The 21,826-nt window shown below is 39.9% G+C and overlaps 1 protein-coding gene across 1 annotated transcript in view; it reads left to right on the forward strand.

Moving 5' to 3' along the window:
* The first annotated feature begins 1,166 nt into the window (after window positions 1-1,166).
* SNX25 (sorting nexin 25) overlaps window positions 1,167-21,826 on the forward strand; it is an 80,972-nt gene continuing 60,312 nt past the window's right edge. The window contains exons 1-3 of the mRNA XM_053974998.1: window positions 1,167-1,447; window positions 12,440-12,524; window positions 19,697-19,913. Coding sequence (XP_053830973.1) covers window positions 1,205-1,447; window positions 12,440-12,524; window positions 19,697-19,913 — 545 coding nt within the window. The 5' untranslated portion in view covers window positions 1,167-1,204. The remainder of the gene's footprint in view (window positions 1,448-12,439; window positions 12,525-19,696; window positions 19,914-21,826) is intronic.

Genomic DNA, 21,826 nt, shown 5'->3' on the forward strand with positions numbered 1-21,826 from the left:
TGCGCTGCACCTATGGCAAGATGAACATGTGTCCCAAGCACAGCTGAAATATGGCAAGCCTTGTGCCCTTCCAAGAATTTATTCTCAGATCTACCACGGATATAAAATATACAACGGAGAGAGGGTACTGACAGGAGGGCTGGCATGCTTCTGTTGGGGTGGTGAGACTGTGTTTTTTTAGAATCGCTGTTGTACCGTCTTCATTGCTGTTCAATGAACTTCTTATTTCTGAAGTCCAGTAATTTATGACTTCCTTTGGCTGATTAGAGGGGAGCAGGCAGAGGGGTGCATACCGCCCGCACTCAGGAGGGTGTCCGGAACTCTGAGATGCCCCACGCCAAGGCTTTAGTCCTAAGCTCTGGCTAGGGCCTCGATGACCCAGTCTGATCATGCCGGGTCCCTCTGGGCCTAACCCCCGCCCTCCGTGCTACAGCCCCCGCGGCGGGGAGGCGTTCCGTAGCTTTCCGCGGAACCAGGCTCCACACTGCAGCCGGCGGGGATTCCCCTCGCTTCGTCCGAGCGTACCCGTTTTCCGGCCTGTGCCTGGGGACGCCTCCGACCCCGCCACGGCGGAGCTCCCCGGGTCACAACACGGTACAAAACGCTCCGGCCGGGCCGGGCCCCGCCGTGGGGCGGTGCGGCAGCCGCACATGTCCCGGGCCCGCCCGCCCGCCAGGCACCGCCCCCGCCTCCGCCCCCTCCCCGGCCGGACACCGAGCGGCGCGGCGGGGCCTCCCCGGCTGCTGCCACGGCGCTCGGCTCCCGCCGCCCAGCGCGGGGCAGCGCTGCCGCCAGAAAGCGGCCCGGCCGCCGTGCACCCTCCTGCCGCTGGGCATGAGCTCCGGCTCCCCCGGCGGCCGCAGCGGTGCCAGTGGCGGCGGCGGGCGGCGGAGGAGGCGGCGGCGGCGGCGGAGGAGAGAGGGGGGCCCGGGAGCGGCGACCTTCGCAGGGAGCTGCCGCGGCGGGAGATGCGCTTGCTCCCAGCGGCGCCAGGAGCAGCATGTTCCCCGGTGTCGACAGCGCTAGCAGCACGGCCGGGCAGTCCGAGGCGGCGGGGGCCGCCGCCCCCGGCCCGCTGGGCTCGCACGGCCCCGGCGGCGAGGCGCGCCGCCGCAGCGCCCCGGCGGCCGCCGCTGTGGTCGGCGGCGGCGAGGAGGAGGCGGCGGAAGACGAGGAGGACGAAGATCCCGGCTCATCCCGCTTCATGCTGGCGGCGGGACTGGGGCTTCTGGCTGTGTCCGTCGTCCACCTGGGGCAGGAACGGGCCGAGGCAGGGGGCGGCGGGCCGCCGTGTCTGGCGCTGCTGCTGCTCCGCCTCGCCCTCTACGTGGGCTGCGCCGCTGCTGCCGCCGCGCTGGGTACCCTCATCGTCCTGATGTGCCGCGGCCGCCGCCGCCTGCCGCCGCCGGACTTCGCCGCCGTCGCTCCGGTCCGGCCGGTCGCGGGGGTGAGTAGCGGGAGGGGAGTGGAGCGGAGCGGGCGGTGGCCGCGGCGCGCCCTCCCTGCCCGGCGGCGGGCGGGGGTGGCGCGGCTCTCGCTCCGCCGTGGAACGCCGCGCCACCCGAACACGGTGTCCTGCTGTCCTACCGCGGCCGCAGGAGCCTGCCCGCGCTCTGCCGCTCGGCGGGTCTTTAAATGGCAAAAGTTGTGTTGGAGGGTAGCAGGCACACCGGAAAAATCAACACTTCGCTCCAAGAGAGACCTCCGGATTGCGGGAATGCTCTCAAGGTGGTTCACTGTGTTCGTTCCACGGTGTCTGTGTCTCAAATCCTTTTCTGCTCCTCCCATTGAAATGTCACTGGTAAAAGAGAGACTTGGTCGAAGAGACAGCTTAGTGTTCCTTTAATGCGTTCTCTGAAGTTGGACAGCTTCAGATAGTGTTATCCTAGTGCCATTTTGTACTCAAGCCGTTGCAGAGCTCTGTGCAAAAGGGAAACAATTTCATTTTCTGTACGTATTCCAAAATGTACTAGTTCACGAGCTCTTTGTAGCTCATAGCTTAGTATTTTTCGGGTTCTTCTGAATGGGACTGATAGCACGAGGCATTTGGAAACTTTCCTCCTATCCACAGCCCTGTTCCCTGTCATTCAGTGCTTGGGAGCCGATCCTAGATGAGCCTGAAAAACTACTGCTGCAAATTGAGGATTGCCCACACTCCTGCTTTGCCATTGGTCACAGGGATGTGGTTTTTAATGTTACAGCTGGCGACTCCAGCCTGGAGCCCTTGGGCTCTTATGGTGACTTGTAGGTGTGTTAGCACATGAACTGCTGCAGCAATAAATAGACTGTACTGTGTAAGTGCGGTTTCCCTTCTGTAGTGTCAGGACACCTGAGAGCACTCTGAACGGGAAGGGAATTTGTGTCACCTGGGTGTGCAGCCTAGCTGTTCTGGTAACCCAGTTTGTTACATTTAGTCCACGTACGCTTCTCGGCAGCAGTAAGTAACGCTGTCACGTGTTTCTGGGGCTGCAGTCGGTGCAGCTGAGTTTGCGGAACACAGAGGGTGCTGGCAGGGCAGAGAACCTAATACAAATCACTTGCTGATATAGTTGTCTTTCTGTCCTGTCAATCAAATTGCTAACAACCTGTAGTAATGGTTTATTCCTTCACTCTTTGACCTAGGGAGAGAAGGAACCTGTGCTTGGGAGCAATATGCTTTTCTTGGTCTGCATTTAATGGAAGCCAGCCTGGATCATTTGGCCGGGGGTTGTTGAATTCAGTGAATAATACAACTTGCAAAGGTGCATTCAGGATATATGTGTTTGTCTTACTGGTAGAATTTTTTTAAACATCATCTTTGCTTTGAACACTCAACATCATACTCAGCTTTCTGAAGGAAGTGAAGAATAAATAATGTGTGTGAGTGTTAAAGGAGGGAAGTAAGAAGGTGTAATGCACAAAACGATAAGCAAAAGGTGGGTAAAGCTAGGGATAGTTCAGCTGGTTTTTGTCAGGGGAGTGCTAGGTAACAAATGTGTTTTAGATGCATAAGCACCTTCGAGTGAAGGACTGTATGCTTTAGTTTTTAGCCATACAACTATGTTACACCAAACAAAAAATATTTAAATGGATCAATTGATCATCAAAACAACAATTCCTATTGCTTTGAGATTTACAATAATAAATGTTTCAGTGTTAATTCATAGCTCCAGTGGCATTATGCACTTGTGTACTTATCTGAACCTCTGAGTGACTTAACTTACTTTTACATAGTATCAAAAAAAAAAAAAATTTGGCAATCAAAATCTCCCTGCTGCTGGAATAAGGATCAACTTTCAGATTTGTTAAACAGCCAATTTAATTTGGGAAGCCAAGATATGAAGAAAAAAAAAAGATTCATTGCTTTTTTTGTCTCCTCCTTTGTGAAAAATGTAAGCCTACTGAAAAACATAAGCTTACAGAACAGCAGTGAAACTAGAACTGCCAGAAACAAATAGCCACTTCTGTTACTGTACCATCTGCACTTTCTTTTTGTGATGTTACTGTACATTTCTCTTGAGGATGCTCCCCTGTTTTGTTCATCCGTTGGATTTGTATATATAAATAGTGCACACCTGCTGTTGCATTGTGTGGTCTAATTTGTAGTGTTTGCATTTATTATAGCTCTATGGGATGTGTTTCTTGTTTAAGAAGGGAATTGAAATTTGGTACTTAAAATTCACTGGTAAGGCAGCAGTACCTGCTAGAACCCTTTTCCCAGGATTATTTTGTTACCCTCTCCCTGACGCCGTTCAGTTTTTTCTTTCCTTCCTCTTTGCACTGTTCCCAAAAGTTTACTTACATGAAAGGAATGTTGAAAAAAGGAGTGAGTTATTTTACCCTTTCTATTTAGAAAATGTAATGCCAGGCATCTTGGATTTCTCATACCTTCAATTTATAGTTTTATTGATTTCTTTTTGGTACCAAGTGGCTTCAAGACTGCAAAGCTTCTTTAAGAGTTTTTCTGAACATGATTTTGTATATGTGTAGCAAACTTTCTAATTGGATCTTCAGCAACATGTAGGTGAAGAAAATAAAATTGTCTAGATAGGCAGCCTATAGAAATGTAGGCCATTCACTAAAACTATCTGATATAGTTAGTCTTTTCATTTTCCATCCTTTTGCATTTACTCTACTTTTTTATGATTCAGTTGTTACTCTCATGTTTTTCATAGAGCCTTATGATCCTTTTGTCTTTTCTGGGAGCCAGTAGTAGGATGACAGTAAAGCTATAATTTTTTCAGCCTTGTTTTTTCTTTTCCTCAAGAATAAGGAAGAACTATCTGTTTGCCTAATAATTGAGAAAATGAAAAACCTTATTATGACTGGTATCTCACTCTTCATGTGTTTTATGTTCAAAATTTAGACAATTCACTTTTCATTCTTTGAGTGAATTTTCACATTGGGGTTAACAAATGAGGAAACAGTAAGTATTCAGGAGTAAATATTTACTCTAGTTGTAGTCAGACTCAGCTCTTGGAAAGCTAGTGGGAGTACTCTTGACCAACTTCAAAGGGAAGTTGAATGGAGTCCCTCGTGCTGTGCTGAATAAAGGGAGTTTTCCGTATGTTCTCAATTCAGCAACCACTTAGCATGTGAGAGTTCAATGCTGTTGATTTTCATGGACCTGTTCATGCAAGTGAGGAATATGAGTGAGGAAGTACAGTGTAGCAGGTTTGGACTTCAGAAGAGCAAGGTACGTATATTTTTTTTTCATTTTGCTTGAATTTGCAACTAGAGAAGCCAGCTTCTTGAATGTGAAGCTGTGCTTTGCCCATTTTTTGTGTAACTCCTTTGTGACTTGAAAGGTGAAAACCTCCTTCTGAAGTCAGGTATCTCAGAAAAAAACATTTGAAATCTGCTGAGAATTGCAAATCAAGACTTGTATCCCCATGATAAATTGTGCTTTCAGTGTATTTTTTCTGTAGGTGACAGCTCTGTTCACAGAAACTATCTGGGCAGTCTCCTGGCTTCCACATAGAGATCTCTGTTTTGTTGGAAGAGAGGTGTACAGGCAGCTCATAATAATGTCTTACTTAATACTTTAAGTACTTTCAGGTACTGATAATATTGGTAAATAGTTTCTATTGATATTGAAATAATAGGAATTGAATGAGTCCTTGAAATTGTACATTATATTATTGTCAGGTATTTTTCAGCACTTTGCAGGAGTTGTTTTAGGACAAGATGATTTGTGGTGGAGGAGAACAGCAAAAAGACATGATGACCCAATTGTACTTTAGTGAGAATGTCTTTTTTAAAGGGGATTTTCACTTCTCAAATACCAGTGGACTTGTTCATAGCAAAGATAGCCCTGGGTTAGAACATATATAACTCTTTAAAATTCGAATTTGCTCCCAAAACTCCTTTTACCTTGGTGTAGAGGGAGATGGCTTTGACTCATGTGAAGAACCATGTTAACCAAGTTAGTGGGGAGGGGAGGGAAAACACTTTTCCCACGTTTGTATGAGTTGTTTCTCTGCCAAAAAACCTGGCAGAGACAGGGTTTTCTTTTCAGCATAATGTTTTGACTCTGCTTCAAAGCAAAAGCTCCAAGTAACAGAGAGTTGGGTTATCAACTTCATTTAAATAATGCAAAAAACAGTGATTAGTTTGTTAGATTTAAGTACTGCATTTCAAATGCAGATTGACTGTTACTCTGTATAGAGAAGGATCTAGTAGTCTGTCTGCAGCACTAACAGAAGGATAGTAAATGTGCTTTTTTTCCTGCTGAAAAAGGTACATGGATTTTAATGTCCTATCTTCAGTTTCCTACAATTAACAGTTGTAAATTATTTTTAGTATTCCTTTAAAACTCACCTCCTGATGTATTTGGTCACTATTGTTTACTACAGTTTAATAGCTCTCAATTTTGAGTGAGAGTAAACTAACACTCTCCCTTTCTGGCCCTGAAGCCAAATCACACTACATGTGATCATGTTTTATGTTCCTAAAGGCTTGTTCCATCCTTGAATGTGTATTTTTGTGAATTTGCCATTAATGGAGGGGGCATGGGTAAAGCTTTTTTTCATTGGATCAGGTTGTCTTTGAAATATCTGGGTCTTGGAACATAGTATTGCTTTTTATCCAAGCTGTAGGAGGATGTGTTGTGAAGTGGAAATGGTCCCAATCTTTCAAATGTGATGGCAACTTAACTGAGGTGGAGTGTTTGTCATAGTATCCAAGCTGAGTGCTCTGCCCTTTGTGAAGAACATAAGGGAAGCAGAGAGAAAGGACACAGAGTTTTATTTTCCTTCACTGTTGGGCTTTTGCCATGAGATGAAGCTTGTGAAGGTAAGCTTGGAGGAGCCCCAGCATCTGTGGAAAGTGGAAGGTTTGCCATCTGTGGGCATAAATTTCAAGTGGGATGCAAAAGAGTTCTTGAGGTAATAAGTAGTTTGGAGGAACTGTGAGGGAGAGGAGAAGCTTCCTAACTCCTTCAAATTTTGATCTGTATGCCTTAGTAAGACTTTAAAAGTATTTGTGGGTTTTTCTAAATCTAAAGCCAAGCATGTTCTATGATCTGTCTCATTCTCTGCACAGGGGATATTTAAAGCTCTGATATTGCAGGAGTTTTGTAAAAACAACAGCAGTCTCTGGTTGTGGCACTTCTGTTGCACTTTAGACTGTTTTGGGCTTGCAAGCAGATATTCTGATCTACTGCCAGTCTTTTAATTGATGGGTTATTTCTGGATTGAAAGGAGAAGATATGTTTGGTGCATTTTTAACAGAACTCAGAGTTTTATGTTTGTTCTTGGTTCTGTCTCATAGGCAGGTCAACAATGAGCTTTTGATGATCTGGTTGAGTTTACTACTAGGAAAGTCCTGAAATCAAAATAATGAAAATATATTTTAGCAATTTCTACCAATTCCATGAATATTTTAAAATGTTAAGGGAATGTTGCATGAATTGCAAGTGTTCTGTTACAGTTCAGCAGAGCCTGTGGTTTAGATGTTTCTGGTACAGTTTATTTTTAGGTATCTGTTAAACATCTGTTATAATTCGGGATTTATAAGCCTTTTCAGAATTGGAACTTTGTTAGGACTGCATATGTTGACTACCTGCAGGTGTAACTTTGGAGTGATAACTTTATTATGACAGGACACTGACCTCAGGAAATTAAATGTTTTTCAGATTCTGTCACTCACTTCTTTGTCCCATAACTCTGTAGCAGTAAGCAGATGTAGTTTTCCACACTTTTTTTCATGATCATGTGTGTTTAGAGGTTTCTTTTATTCATCATGTATATTTAGAGGTTTCTTGTCTTGTTAGGCAGTCCTTTCTGATTCCTTTCATTGGATCCTGTGTTGTTGTCAGCTCTTCATTTTATTGTGCTTGACATTTAATTTTCTCAACTTCGTGTTAGATTGACATCTCATATTTTGCTGTGAATGGGCTGTTTTTACCTTTGTAGGGACTGCTTCTCTACGTGAACAATGTTTTATGACTGAAAACATAACTAGGGAGCTAGCTCATTTCTCAGATTTGTGTTGTATCTATGGGAGGTTTTTGTGACCAGTCATTCTATACCATTTTTTCCCCCTATTAAATATGCACAGTGAAACAGAACAAGTTAATGGTAATAAAATGAATGATGATGGTTCATTTTGCATGTTATGTGGTGCTCTTGAAAACACAGAGCAGGTTATAAAATGTGTGTATGGTGAAAAGTCATGTGCAGGGAGGGTATAGCAATAGAGCTCACAGGAGTTTCTGGTTGCTAAGCTGAGACTCTACAGCTCAAGCATAATTTTGTGCTGGCTTTTCTGGCTTGCCTGCAATTTAGTTTTCATGCCATATGGCTTTTTTGGCCTTGAAGAACCATTGGTTCTTGTCATCTCTTTTTACAGCGGAGGAGAGTGTGGAAATGTTCAGTAAACTGGGGCTATGCCTGTACCTTGGGAATTCATTTGAGACTTTATTTGGATGGCAATATTAAAAATTCCAGCACAGGATAATGCTATATTTCTTGCTGAGCAGCAGTTTGAATGCTAACTTAGCAATTATTTTTTGGCTGTACTGATGGAATGAAAGTAATACCTGGGAAATGTTTGATTTTCATATTCTTATCTGTTTGGTATTCTGTGAAATCTCAAATGAACAAAATTGTGCCCTGATTATAAAGTTTTTACACTGCTACAGTTTTACCTGTTTTAGACATGGTACAGTTAAGATTGAAGATCCCTATCTGATAAACAGAGTTTACATATTCCAGGAGCTACTATATTAGTAGAAATAAAGAGATTATATCATAAAATAATTACTGAGATAATGATGCTTAAGATAATAGGATTAACATGCTTTAAGTATGTTGACTTCTAAAGTGGTAATTATGGTATCTGTTAATGCTGACTGTGACACATACATATTTGCCTTGTAATCTTAAATAGACTATAAGTATATATTAAAAATATTAACTCTTGTGAATATAAATTTATTTTTGCATCATTAGTTGAAATAATGTTTGGATAAGAACATCTATATGAAGTAATATGTGGATATGAACACATCTATCCACATCTGTTAAATATAAATTTATGGAGAGTTCAGTGAAGTATTGTTTGAGGCTGTGACTCTTCATTATGAAGGTCCAGTCTGATGTTAATGTATGTTTTACAAAGATAAGAGGAAAGCTAATAGGGCAACAGTGGGAGGAACAAGTAACTATGAGTAACTGGTTGGTTTGTGTATGCTGAATTAGATGCAGGCTTTCCCTTTTAGATCAGTGATTGAACTGTCTCATCCACAATGCCCATTTCTATTGTGGCATCTGTCATGATCTCTGTTCAAGTTTTGTTGTAATTGAGTTAATGTAATAGGTATAATTGTAAATTTTTCTCTGCTTCGGGCCTTAATTCCATGGGAGAATAAGGCTGCATGTGGTGTGCCTGTAGCAGGTACCTGCTGCTGTGTTTTAAAAATTGCATTTGATGCCAAGTGTTGCAAATGAATTTCTTGATAGTGGAAGGTGCTCCCATGTTCTGTGTGTTTTGCCATTTATTGAGTGTTGTTGCTGAAATAATTTATTAATTCTTTATTATTTAACATCTATTGTTGTCTTCAGAGCTAATTTAAAATTACTTATATAGTTTAAACCAACAAATGACATTTACTTAATTTTTGTATCTGTAGGAGACTGAACCTAGGACAAAATTTCAGGTTCAATGTCAGGCTTTCTTTTTTCTTGGTCCACTCAGACTGTTGTTTTCTTCATCTCAAATAGTTTTCAAAAGTATTAAACAATGAGTGGTGTTCAGAAGTCTACAGGAAATGCACACATCCTTTTTTTCAGCCTGTAAGCAAAGTCAAAACTGAGGAAAACTTGAAGTGTTCCAGGAAACAGGCCTCCCTGTTTGTTAGCAACCTCGTTCTTAGCATGTATGTTCTCCACCCCTACCCCTTCAAGTCCTTTTGTTAAGTTTTATTTATGTTTCAGTCTGGTTTCTGTCCTTATTTACCAATAAAACCTACAGACAAGAACCCAATTGTCTTGACACCAATTTAAAAAAAAAATTATTGATGGCTGTGATAGTGTAAGTCAGGGCTTAGAGGAACATGCCAGGTTTTAATCTGCATAAAAGAGCATCTAAACTAGAGCTTTGACTGTGTTAAATCCATTCACAAATGTCTTTGGTTCAGTCAGGGTTATGCCAACTATTTAATGAAAGCTAGCACCATTTTTCTTTAGATGAATGACATGAAGAAAAATGTGAAAACATTCAAATCTAAGCTTTCTAGCTGAAACTGTTTTCTACATATGCCCTGCATCTGACTTGAGTGAGGGGTGGGAAGAAAGTCTTTCAGTGAAATATGCTGTATCTTTCATTCTCTCAGCTGTTGGAGCTGAGCTTGGACTGTGAATTTTCTGAAATCCTTCTCTTATCATAGATGTTGGTTATCTGCATTACCAGGTTGTTACTGTTGTTTTTAAGGTGTTTGCTGCCATATGTCATCTAACTTGGGGGTGCCTGCTTATTTAATTAATTCATCACTATTATTGTCACAGAAACAGTACTTTTTGAAAGCCAACCTAAACTAACAAGGCTTAAGTCTTGATTCTGCTAAACGCAAGTTCATAAAACGGGAAGAAAAAATGAGTTTGATCAGCTGTTTTAGACAAGGCACCTTTAGATCTATTATTAATAATAAAATTGAATTAACAGCTCTCTGAAGGGTCATCAAGGATCATGAATAGTTCAGGTTGGAAGGAATATCTGGAGGATATCTAGTTCACTTTCTTGCTCAGAGTGAGGAAGACTGAGAGATGAAGATTGAGGTGCAGTCTGTCAGCACCCCTATTTTGGTACTTGAGTAGCCTCATGATTAAAATAGTTTTGTCTTGTGATGGGAACTTCCTGTGTCACAATGTTTCCTAATGTCCTGTGCATCTGCAAGAAGAGTCTTGCTCCCTTTTCTCTGTATCCTATCATTCAGTAGTTAGAGACAGCAGTAAGGTCTCACAGAAGTTTTCTTTTCTTAAACCTGAAGTAACCCAACCAGAATCATAGGTTAATAGTGGAATAAGCTATGTACCTTCTTGCAACTATAGATCCCCTCTGAAGGTTGCTTTCTTTCTTTCTTTTTTTAAACTTGTGTTGAAAGTAATTTTGAAAGGAGTAATTTGGTAGCACTGCATTGGAGGAGCACTTACTGATGCTTTAGGCCATAAAAACTGTTTCCTGCAATGTATGTGTTGCAACTGTTGATCCCTAAGTTAGCTCGAGGTCACTGACCTCCATGCAGGTAGGACTCAGTTCAGGAGGATTAACCTTGCAGGATACCCCAGCTGGCATGAGTGTTAAGGAAGATGGAGTGTGTTGAGCATGGATCTTGAGGATTGTGGGCTCATGTTTAGGAGTTCTTTCTTCACAGAAAGACCTGAGTGAGTTTGTTTAATTGGGTTTTCCCTTCCCCTAAGGTACTTGAAGTATTTCATGTCTCTGTGAGTCTTTTAAATTTTTTAAATAATGCAGTTTCCTGCTGCAAATAAAGCAGAAAAATCCTGAAGTAATTGTGTGACTGGCATTAACACAGCTTTGTGTTGAGGAAGTGTGATAACATTAGTAGCCAGAGATGATGTATTGGAGCCTTACAAAGAGAAAAAATATTTTTTCCTACTGTTTAGCTGAGTATGGCTGAAGCTTTTACCAGTGTTCAGGTCAAAAAGGAGCTTGGAAATCTGTAGTGGTTCACTAAATACTCTGTTCTTGCACCTCATTAACTATAGTCTTAATAGTGAGGGGGGACTGCAAATGGAGGCAAATGTGCTGAAGTCTTGCTGCTCCTGCCATTGGTAGTGCTGTGAAGGAGGGAAGAAACCAGCTGAAAGATCACAGTCATGGTCTCAGAATAGTGACTGGAAGAAGTCTAGAGAGTGTTGCTGCATTCATCCAAAGGGTGGAACAAATCAGCTGTGGGCAGGGGGCACTCAGGGCATGGAAAATACTTTTCCAAGTCATTCTGCTGTAATTGTTAGGTGTGAGCAAGCCTGAAAAGCTTTATTTTGGCTGTCAAAAGTAGTTCATAGACTCCTTTATCTAGGTTCTATTAGATCAGCTTTGTAAGACTCTACATGCATGTACCTGAAGTAGACAACAAACATTAAATCAAAATACAGAGTATTAGCCTGCAGATTGGATGAAATAAGGGCATATTACCTTTAAGAACATGAAACAATGTTTTTACTTTATGTTTATGCTGCTTTCCTATTCTCTGTGTGGTGAATGTTGGAGGGATGAGGATGTTTGTGAAGTGCTTTTCCCTTATGAAGGAGAGTGAGCTCCAAGCTCAGTGGGTACAGTTTCTATTTCTGTTTTGAATTATACTTCTTTCTATATAAATACACCATGAGTCACTGCTCTTTGTCTGTACCCTGAAAAATGTTTCTCCATCCACCCACCTGTTTGGACACTGTGGGAGTGAATACTCCAATAAAGATAAATATTTGTATAGGACAGCAGCTTAAAATGCAGAGGGCCAGAAGTATCTTTGAAAAAAGAAGCTCAAAAGAATGTGAACCAAAATTACAGTAGGAGATCTAAAGGCTTCTCTTTTCTTTTAAAAGGAGTTTACAAGGCTAAACGAACTCCATTGTCACAGTAGGTGATAAAAAATGTTCTGTTTGCTGTGAAAATACTGAATAAAAGAGTTCCAGTCATTTTGTTATATGCATGTCATATTCTCAGTGCACTGTCTTGCAAATGAATGCAGCTCCTTTCTACCAAAAAAACTTCACTTAAGATTATTTTTCAAGTTGTACAATGTATGATATACAAGTATTAATATGTGCTTAATGAACAATGTATAATAACCTCATAGACAATTGACACTCTGTTTTACCCTATGAGGTGACAATATTTGTATAAAGACCAAATGATACAGTACTATTGCTTTTTTATTCCTTCTGTAACTTTTGATTTATTTCTTCCTCTTATGATGTATGTTCTGTTTTAATTTCAGAGTAATTGGTTTGGAAGCTCTCATGACTCAATCCAATCAAGGAGAGTGGTTATTTCTCACAACATGGATAAAGCACTGAAAGAAGGTGAGTCTTAGGTGCATTAGAGTCTGAATATCTCTTGTCCTTTTAGCAAACCATAACTGCACTATATTCCTAGACTTTAGAATAAGACCCTGTTTTTTTCCATGATATAAAGTATAATGGCAAGGTCTTAGTCTCCTCAAGAAATCCACTGTAGTAAGTAACGTGATCTTGCTTTTGCTATTCAGCTGATACCTTGTCGTTGTAGTGGCTAGTTTTTTACAGAAATACATCGAAATACAGTCCTTAATACTTATGCACAAAGCAAAAGGGTAACACTTAAAATATTCTTGACTGGGTTTTCCTGAATTGAGAAATCCTGTAGAGTCCTGCATACAGTCTTCCCAATTAGTGCAATTCTTGCCATTAAAACTGAATCTAATTTGTATTTCTGGCTGATAGACTATATCAGCCTTTTGTAAATATTTTATCTAATTTTGAATACTTTTTCCTTTAAGATTTCTTTGCAGCACTTTTCCCTGTATTTTTCATAAATGGAGAGTATCTTTGAAAACTATCATTGTTTTAAATGGGCTGGTTGTCTTATGACAACGTGTTATGCTTTTAAAGTTATTTTTATGAATAGCTATTAGTAGGGTATGTAGCAAAATTATAAAATTAGAACACTACCTACCTATGTCATCCAGTTGGATGCATGAGGCCATCCCTACTCAGAAAGGCTGAAAGAAAGTTACTAATACCTAAATGATTCATTTTTCAGAGTTAAGTACCTTATGTTGTGACAGCTTATGCCTTTCTGCTATTTTTTTTTTTCAGACTAGCTTTTATCCTCCATCCTCACGCTGAATTTTGGAGAGCAAACTTGTCAGATTTTGTTTTATTTCTTCCAGGCCTAAGTGATGAAGCCAACTTCTTTGTTTTGCAGTTTGACAAAGATGAGACTATGCTTTTTGCTCTACCATACAAAGTGTTTTTGGTTTCAAAGGTGACTGAGTCATCTTCAGTTTGAGATACTGAATGCAATGATTTTGAAATACTGAATGCAATCCCAAAAGCAATAGTTTATTTTTTATTAGCACAAAATGATCAGTCTCTATGTGCACTAGAGGCACTAGTGCCTCTTGAGGTTTTGGGATGTGGGTTTTTTTTTTCCTTAACAGATTTTACTTCTCTTTACATTACCTTGGAGATGCATGGATGATGTCATCTGATTTCACAAATGCTGTTGCTGTGTATGAAGAGACAGCCCTTTGGTTAATTCTGATTTCTTCAGCTGTGTTTCATCATTGTGTAATTGTTGGCCTGGGGTTTACTGTTAGTTGCTAACTACCTTGCCCCCCCTCCAGAGCTGCCTGATGTTTGTTAGTCATGCCATGCTTTTGCTGGTGTTAGAGCCAGGCTGTGTGGTTTCTCTCTGAGTTTAGTGTGGTTCACCTGAGGTTCTGTGTCACTTCAAGCTACCACTTACTTTACTGCGTTTTTCCTAATGTTCCCATCATAGTTTGTTAATGTAGTTGGAAAGATCCTTGGTCATATCCTTGGTTTAACTGAAGGAGTCATCCATGTTTCTGTTTCAACCATCAGTCTTATTTCGATAACTATTATATGTTTAGATAGTTTTTCTGTGATGGTCACTGGCTGATAATAGTTGCCTGGGTCTTATATAGCTTCTTGTCTTGCTGCAGCCCATGTAATAAAATTGTTTGGAATCATCCTTTTACAGTGTGCCTCACTGAACGCCACCAAGAAGGAACTCTGTACATGTTAGTTTACAGCTCTACCCTAAATGTCTTTGTTATTTTCCATTAAGAGCAGAGTAGTGTAACAGGTTTGCGCTTCAGAGTGCTGCTTCATTATTAATTAAGGGGTCCTTGCCTTAGCAGTAGATGCAAGGGGGGGGAAAGCTGTGATTTTGCCCTGCCACAGTTTGTTGTAGTTTATGAAATCTAAGTGTTCAAAATCAGAACATGCGTAAGGTTACAAAGAGATTTTCCACGTTGAATATGGCAGAAAGAAAAGGCCTTCAGTTGTCAACCTTGAGTCTCCTTTTCAGCTTGAGTAGCAGTTGAGTAACTAACACTGAAATATGTTTTTTTCAGTACTTTTCATGCTTTCTCTTGAGTGATTTATTTGATTTTTGTTTGACCTTCATTTACCATACAAAAAGAGAAGATAAGCCACTTGTACAGATACCCTTTAGTGCTACCTGTCGCTTGTCTGGATTCCATGCACACAGTGGTGTGGTAAGATGCCTCCTGAGAGAGGCTGTGCCCAGTCACACTCGTGCTGCTTTGCACAGTGTGTATTGCCTGGGTTGAGGCTGCAGCTGCCAGGAGATTGATCTGTTGGGGGGTCACTGGCCTCCCAGCAACTGAATTTCATTTTCCTTTTTTATTGCTCCAAATCCTGTGGTCTTTTTGTTGTTTTTCACAGTCAGTCTTTGTCTCTACAGTTTTAGTAGTGCCAAGAAGAATGGTCTTCATATCACTTAGCCGCTTCACTGGGTCATTTTTGAGTAAGTAAAACCGTACAGGCCATAGCTCAAATCCCGGCAGAGCTCTACTGGTGAAATTGTTCTGCTGTGAAAATTCACCTGTTTCTTAGAGCTTAAAATATTTCCTGCCAGAGAGCCATCTCTTCTTCAGGAGTGGGTTATCTTCCTTCAACCCTACCTTGAGGTGATCTTTTTGGAAATATTTTGGGTATTTAGATTCTTTCTATGAATTAGATCTGTGTTGATCCCTTAGGATCTAACTCTGTTAGAGACGTAATGTTGTACTTGCCTTTACAGAAAGATTGGGAAAAAGTCTGTCTCATTTCCCAACTTAAAATGTGGATATTGATATTTAGAAAAATAATTGGTAGTAACTCCTGCTGCTCTCTTTTTATTAAATATATTAAAATTTTTAAAAATTATTTTTTCAAAAAGCAGCTTTCAAACCAATTTTTTTTTTTGGTCCACAATATCAGTAAACCAATTTGAATGAATGTTTTCTCTGCTATTGGCATTCAAACACTTGAAGCTAAGAACTCTTGGCAAAGGGTACATGTGGAAAATTATTTGGACATAAATTTTTATGATTTTTTTACTTTACTACTATCATTTTTTCTGCATGAAAAACCAATAAAGACACAAATGCCAGGAAAATTTTAATAAAAATGAACCAAAGATTGGGGAATTGGGAGACTCTCAGGGATTTCTTTTGCACAGGGCTGATCCATCCATGCACTATGATAGATATCATCAAGCCTTCTAAACCTGGCAGTTTGATAGAATTTGAATATGGAAGTAAACCAAGAAATGCTAGTGGTTTTCCAAACACAAACTTCAGAAGAGCACTGAAATCTTTAAACACTATTGCTAGATCACGGTCACTGAAATGTTGGCATTTAGACCTCATTTTGTCAGCCTTTTACACCATGGTCTAAGTTAAGATTTAGATTTGAGAATCTTTGAGTAAAGATTTGGCCATGAGAAACTTCAGTAAAGCTAATATTAAGCATAAAACCTCATCCTCTAGTATAGCTAAAACATAATGAAATTTAAAATACAAAAAGTGAAAAATGGCCTTCGTCTCTTGCAATTTAAATGTTAATGTCTTGGAAACTGAATATACAGAGTATTTATTAGTAATTGAAACCCCACCTTTAATGTAGGGGTTTTAAATTTTCTTTCAGGTTTTTGTTGTCATTGTTTTTTGTTGTGGTTGTGGCTTCTCCAGGGTTTTCAGGAAAGGACAGTTACTTGTTGAAACTTGGAAGTCTGTGTCTGCATTTGCATAGAATGTTTATGCTTTGTTCTTTAATATTGCTTTGAGAAAGAAAGTAGGCATTTAATCCTTGTTATTCAGATTTTTGTTATTTTTAATAAAGTTGGATAATGAATCTTGTAAAAACTGTCTAGAGTGAAGCTTTGCAAATTGCAGATTTGAAGCCAGTCTGACCTGCAGACCCTGGTGGTGCCACTGAGCCTCTCAGTGAATGAATGTGGAAAAAGGGATAGCAGTTACTGTAGCACATGTGTAGGAATGAAGGAAGGGTCTAGAAGGGTGTCCTTACTAAACATCCACATGAGCTTCTGGCTCTCTACTCCAAAAACTCTTCTAGTTTACAGTATTTGAAAAGAGTAGTTGAACAGGCTCAATTTCAATTTCACATGCGAATGGCATTTAATCACATTGTAATCATTTGGGACTTGGACCTTCTGAACTAATTTAGAAAACCCAGTAGAAGTTTCTACAGTTTTGCACCAGACTCATTGTGGTCACTCTATTTGATTTGATCAGAAGAAATTTGTTTTATGTTTGTAGTGGGTGAGTTAGAGGTAGCAAGTTTGTCCTGAATGTGTTCGGCTTCTTTTTTTTATTCCTTCCTCGTCTTCTGACTGTTGTTTTCAATGTTTTAGAGAACATGTAGTATAAAAATAATGAGAATAGATGCATGAGCAGATTTCCTCTCTGAAGGGAGCAAGCTGCTCTCTATAAATTTGCTACATTTGTTTTCTCAATTTCTTTAGAGTGCTGAAAAGGCACCAGCTGCATCAGTGGGCATGAAACTAAAGCAGCAGCTGCACCCCATGGCCAGGATGACACAAGGCAGTGTATTACCCAGCCTTAAACTGGTTGCTGTTTGTGTCTGTGGCTGGTGTCCTTTTTAAATTTTATTTGATTAAAAGCTGTCTCAATGCTCACTTGGACATACATGCTGGGCTCTAAAGAACCCTGAATTTTATAGAGAACAGCACTGTTCTCTATAACAGTTGTGATGCAGGAAGGGCAACAAGGTTCAGAAGTGACAAGGAAACTACAGAAGACATGTAAAGTAAGAGTTGTAAAACACACGTGCAGGAAAATAGGGTTTAAAGCAGTGTAATCCTTTTAAGGTGTTGAAAGTATGTAACTGGAAGAGTTAAACACAGATGAAATATTTCATAATTGTATGGTTGATTTTTGGTCATGACTCAAGATCTTTTGTCTCTAGCTAGATACTGCCAATCAATTTTGTGGTTCTTTTGCATTGAATGTGACAGAATTAATGAGTGACTAAAAGGAATCGAAAAGAATGTATTTTGTAGTGTGCTGGAAACTGGGCTCATTTTGGTGTGGAATTGCTTAAAAATTATAAATTATTTTATAATAATAATTCTATAAGATAATGTAAATTATGTTATATAAATTACGTTATAATCTATTAAAAATTGATAAATTAGCAGTCATTAGGAATAGATTTTCTCTGAAAGACAATATGTCCTTAAGGGATCAGAATGCAAGTTCTGCTCTTGTGCTCTTACTTTGTAGAGCTCTGTTGAATAGACTTCTGTAGGAGCCACCACTCCATACCATGGCTTGTCCTCTTGGGCAAAAGATGCTGAAGAAATAGCTACTTTGCACCCTTGCAAAGAATAGAGAGGGTGTCTGTAAGAATATCTGGGAAGTCACTACCTGTCAGTGATGCTGATTAAAAAATATCACAATGCACTTGAGAAATGATTGGTCTCTTATGGATTAGATGAAAAGGAAGAATCTGTGCTGTGGTGGGCTTTCCACAGCGTTTCAGACCTTGTAACAGAAGAGAGTAACTAAGCTGTAACAAAAAAGGTGGCTGCAGAAGGAAGTGGGGACAGCTGTGGAAAAATAGATTCTTAAAATGTGTTTTGTTGGAAGACTTGAGATAAGTAATAAAGCTTCAGATTTTAAAATGCTATTCCCCCTGTTCTGTGGTATCTTGACAGATTATTCCTCTGCTTGCTTATCAGAAGACCACTATTTTTATAACTGTTTTCATCACTCTGTAGTATTTGTGGGTAAGAGTTTTCAGTGAAATATTTTAGAAGAGTATTTTGGAAGTTCCTATCCTGCTATATGGCTCTGCATACTTTCTCTCCTGGATTAGGAAAAAAAAAATCAAACCTTTTATGTATTTGTTTACAGAACTGTGGAATTTTTTTCTGAGTTATTAATTAGAAAGTCTTGAAATGACTTAGCAAAAGGCTTTTAACTATTTATTTCAGCATACTCATTGAAATGATTCAGTTTCTTTATAAACTTGAGGAAGCTACTTTGTGAAGCATTTGACTAGAAACTTTAATCAGTTTTAGCAGTTACTCTGGAAATGTTTTTATCAAGGTTGTGTTGGTTGAGGTTTGCTAGTTTTGCCTGAAAAGGCAGGTGAAAATATTTCAACTTGTGTCTAATTAATATGCTGTTAGTTCACTGTTGCCAGTGCCAGGGAGATTTTCATAGCTTACATAATTTACCAAACAAACAACTTCTATCAAAGTGGAAGGTAAGAAATTATGGAGTCTTATGATTACTTTGCACTGTAGGCTTACACTGACAAATAAGATGGACTTCTGATATGAAAGTTTGAAACCAGCTTGTTTAGTAAATAAGTTGCTCAAATTACCATGACTTTATTATCCCCCCTTTTTGTTACCTGGTATCTTGACTCTTACAACCCCAGCTTTTCCCCTATCTTGTTGCAACTGCTGAATAGTTCATGTGTTCTCCCTGAACACTTCCTGCTCTCTTTTAGACCTTCAGGGACATTTTCTGGAGTGAAACATCAGTAAAACTGGTGACACACAAATGCCAAAAAGCAAAGTCAGAATGGTAGAAAACAGTGTTGCCAGGGCATTTGCGATTACAGTAATGTTGGTTTTTGCCTGTCGGTATGGTTTGGAATGGTTCGCCGTTTTTGAAGTTCATGTGGTCTCACTAATCCACTTGTTCTCTCTTAGCCCTTCTGATCCTATAATGTACTTTCTGTGGTGGTGTTCTGTGTTGTATATATCTTTGCAAATCCAAAAATATTACCACCTCCCCTTTTTAGCCATGACTTTGGAATGGAGACTATTCAGTTCCTTTGTAGAGAAAGCTGGCTTCAGTCTGCAACACTTTAGACAGAGTCAGATTATATCATAGCTCATATAACCAAAGTCATTGCTGAGAGACAGGTATTAGTCTGAGGTTTGTGTGTAGCTGGTAACCTGATTGTCTGAGCAAATCCACTTAAAGGTTTTGCTTTGCAAAGTGACCTGCAGTAACCTGTTAGGTGCAGATTGCTGTAGCCTTGCCAACCTGACTTTCTTTGGTAAGAAGTAGATGTGAAGCCCATCCAGTTTTTGAGAAGGGTGGAGGGTTACATTTTTCCTATCTTGGTGTGCCTTGTCCTTTTGCAGTTTTTGCTATTTATTGTTTTGTTTCTCTTTTCAGTGTTTGACTACAGCTATAGAGATTACATCCTGTCCTGGTATGGGCAACTCAGCAGAGATGAGGGGCAGCTGTACCAGCTGCTCTCTGAAGACTTTTGGGAGATTGCCAAGCAGCTGCGACAGAGGCTGAGTCACATTGATGTAGTTAAAGTTGTCTGCAATGATGTAGTGAAAGCTTTACTCTCACACTTCTGTGACCTTAAAGGAGCCAATGCCAGGTAAAAACAAAACTGCAGTTCATTGGAATTTTCTGCTTCTCTCTTACAGATGTGCTAAAGTGATGAAGACTGTGTATAATGCTTTTGTAGGAAACTGATAAAATAGTTCACACTTATTACTAGTTTTAGAGATCAAGCAGGCTTCAGGATGTAAGGAAACATTTGGACTCCTTTTTCGAAGAGTTTGGATTCACTACTCTTTTCAGTTTAATCCATGAATCCTTTGTTCACAGTAGGAGGTGGCCTGCGTGAGCAGTTCCTGCAAAGTACTGTGAACGTGCAGTGGAAAGAAGGGATACTGTCAGTGCAGTCAACAGACAAGAAGACAGTTATTTCACCTTTCCCAGAATAGCACCAGGAGAAATTCCATTCAGTTTTCCATTTCTTCTAACCCTGGGAGGTAAAGCCTTGTGATTTCTGTAGGTGGCCTGTCCTGCAGTAACAAGATTTTTCTAGTGGAAAAATTGTTGGCTGTATTTTCTTTCTCTGCTTAAGTTGTCTTGCTAATTTCACAAATTTCCTCTTTGGCAAGGATCTTTTTGTCCACTTCAAAAAGCCCTGAACACTAAAGTTCCACCCAAATTGTAATTGCAGATAGGAAATCATAGCCTATACAGCTCCCACATCTGAATACACAATTTGTCTAATTGTGCATGGAATTTGGTCTTATATCTGCACTTACCTGCATTTTGGTTATTCTAATTGGAATATGCTTTGGTCATTCAGATTTAGACTGTACATTTTATTCTGTGAAATTGTTTTACCTGCAGTTAGATGCATGTATTTTTGACACCCCATCAGACAAAAAAGAACACTTGTGTTGGGTCAGTGATCAGTCTATTACCATTGACACTTCTTTCTCTTCTGTATTAGAAGATATGGTTAATGTATTTGTGGTAGATCCTAGCTAATTCATAGAAAAAGAAAAGACACTAAAGGGAGGTTACGTTCAAGAAAATAAGAAATTAAGGTGTATGTACTTTGCAGAAGATCTTGCAGTGAGTTCTAGGTACTACTTTCTTTTATCTCTTAGATAAAACTCCTAAGGGTGTTCTTTGATTTTTAAGTACCATGCTTGCACTTATCCTTGATCAGAAGAAAGTGTTTGCTTTTGGGAAGAATTTGGTTTGAGCAGCTAAAGAATGAGGAAGTTTAATTTTTTTGTTGTTTGTTTTGTTTTTTTTGTTTTTTTTTTTTATCTGAATGTTTTTCTGTTTGAAGCTGGAGATGTAGGACCTAGAATTGCAGAATTAAGTATTATTAATGCTGATTGTTGGTGAGGTTTCTTAGCTGCTGACACTTCATCTGGTCTTTGTTGGATTGTTATTTCCACTATGTAGAATTAAATTAATTTCTTCTGGTTGTTTTCTGGTTAACTTTTTCACTTGGAAGTAATAAATGCACCTTAACTCTGGATAGCAGAGGCAGTGTTAATATGGGAATGAAAAAAGTCCTATCAAGAATTAGTGCAATAGCAGGTTGGAAAAAAAACAAACAAACCAACCCAACAGCTCTAACGGAACAATTTATAGAGGCTGGAACTGGACTCGGTGACTGTTTTTTGAAGACTGCAAGGCTATGAATTCACAAGGAGAAAGTTCTGGTTTTAATGTGCTTGACAGATCAGCAACATGATGCTGCATGATGCATGTAAAGCTCTAGAATATCCTCATGCTGCTCATCCAAACTTGTTCAAAAAGTCCAGGGAGCTGTATGGAAATTGCACAGAGCTTACCATTTCTTAGCAGATGGAGAGACAGCTTAAATGCTGTGTACAGGCTATTGCGAAGTCAGCAGAAAGGTGACATTGTGCACATACACTACAGGTGGAATTTGTGCTGCTGAGTGATGTAAGCATGCATGTAATAAACCTGAAAGCACAGCAAATAGTCTGATAGTGTTTTCTATTCAAG

The sequence above is a fragment of the Vidua macroura genome, chromosome 4 (genome assembly GCF_024509145.1).
Source record: "Vidua macroura isolate BioBank_ID:100142 chromosome 4, ASM2450914v1, whole genome shotgun sequence".
In the NCBI taxonomy this organism is placed as follows: domain Eukaryota; kingdom Metazoa; phylum Chordata; class Aves; order Passeriformes; family Viduidae; genus Vidua; species Vidua macroura.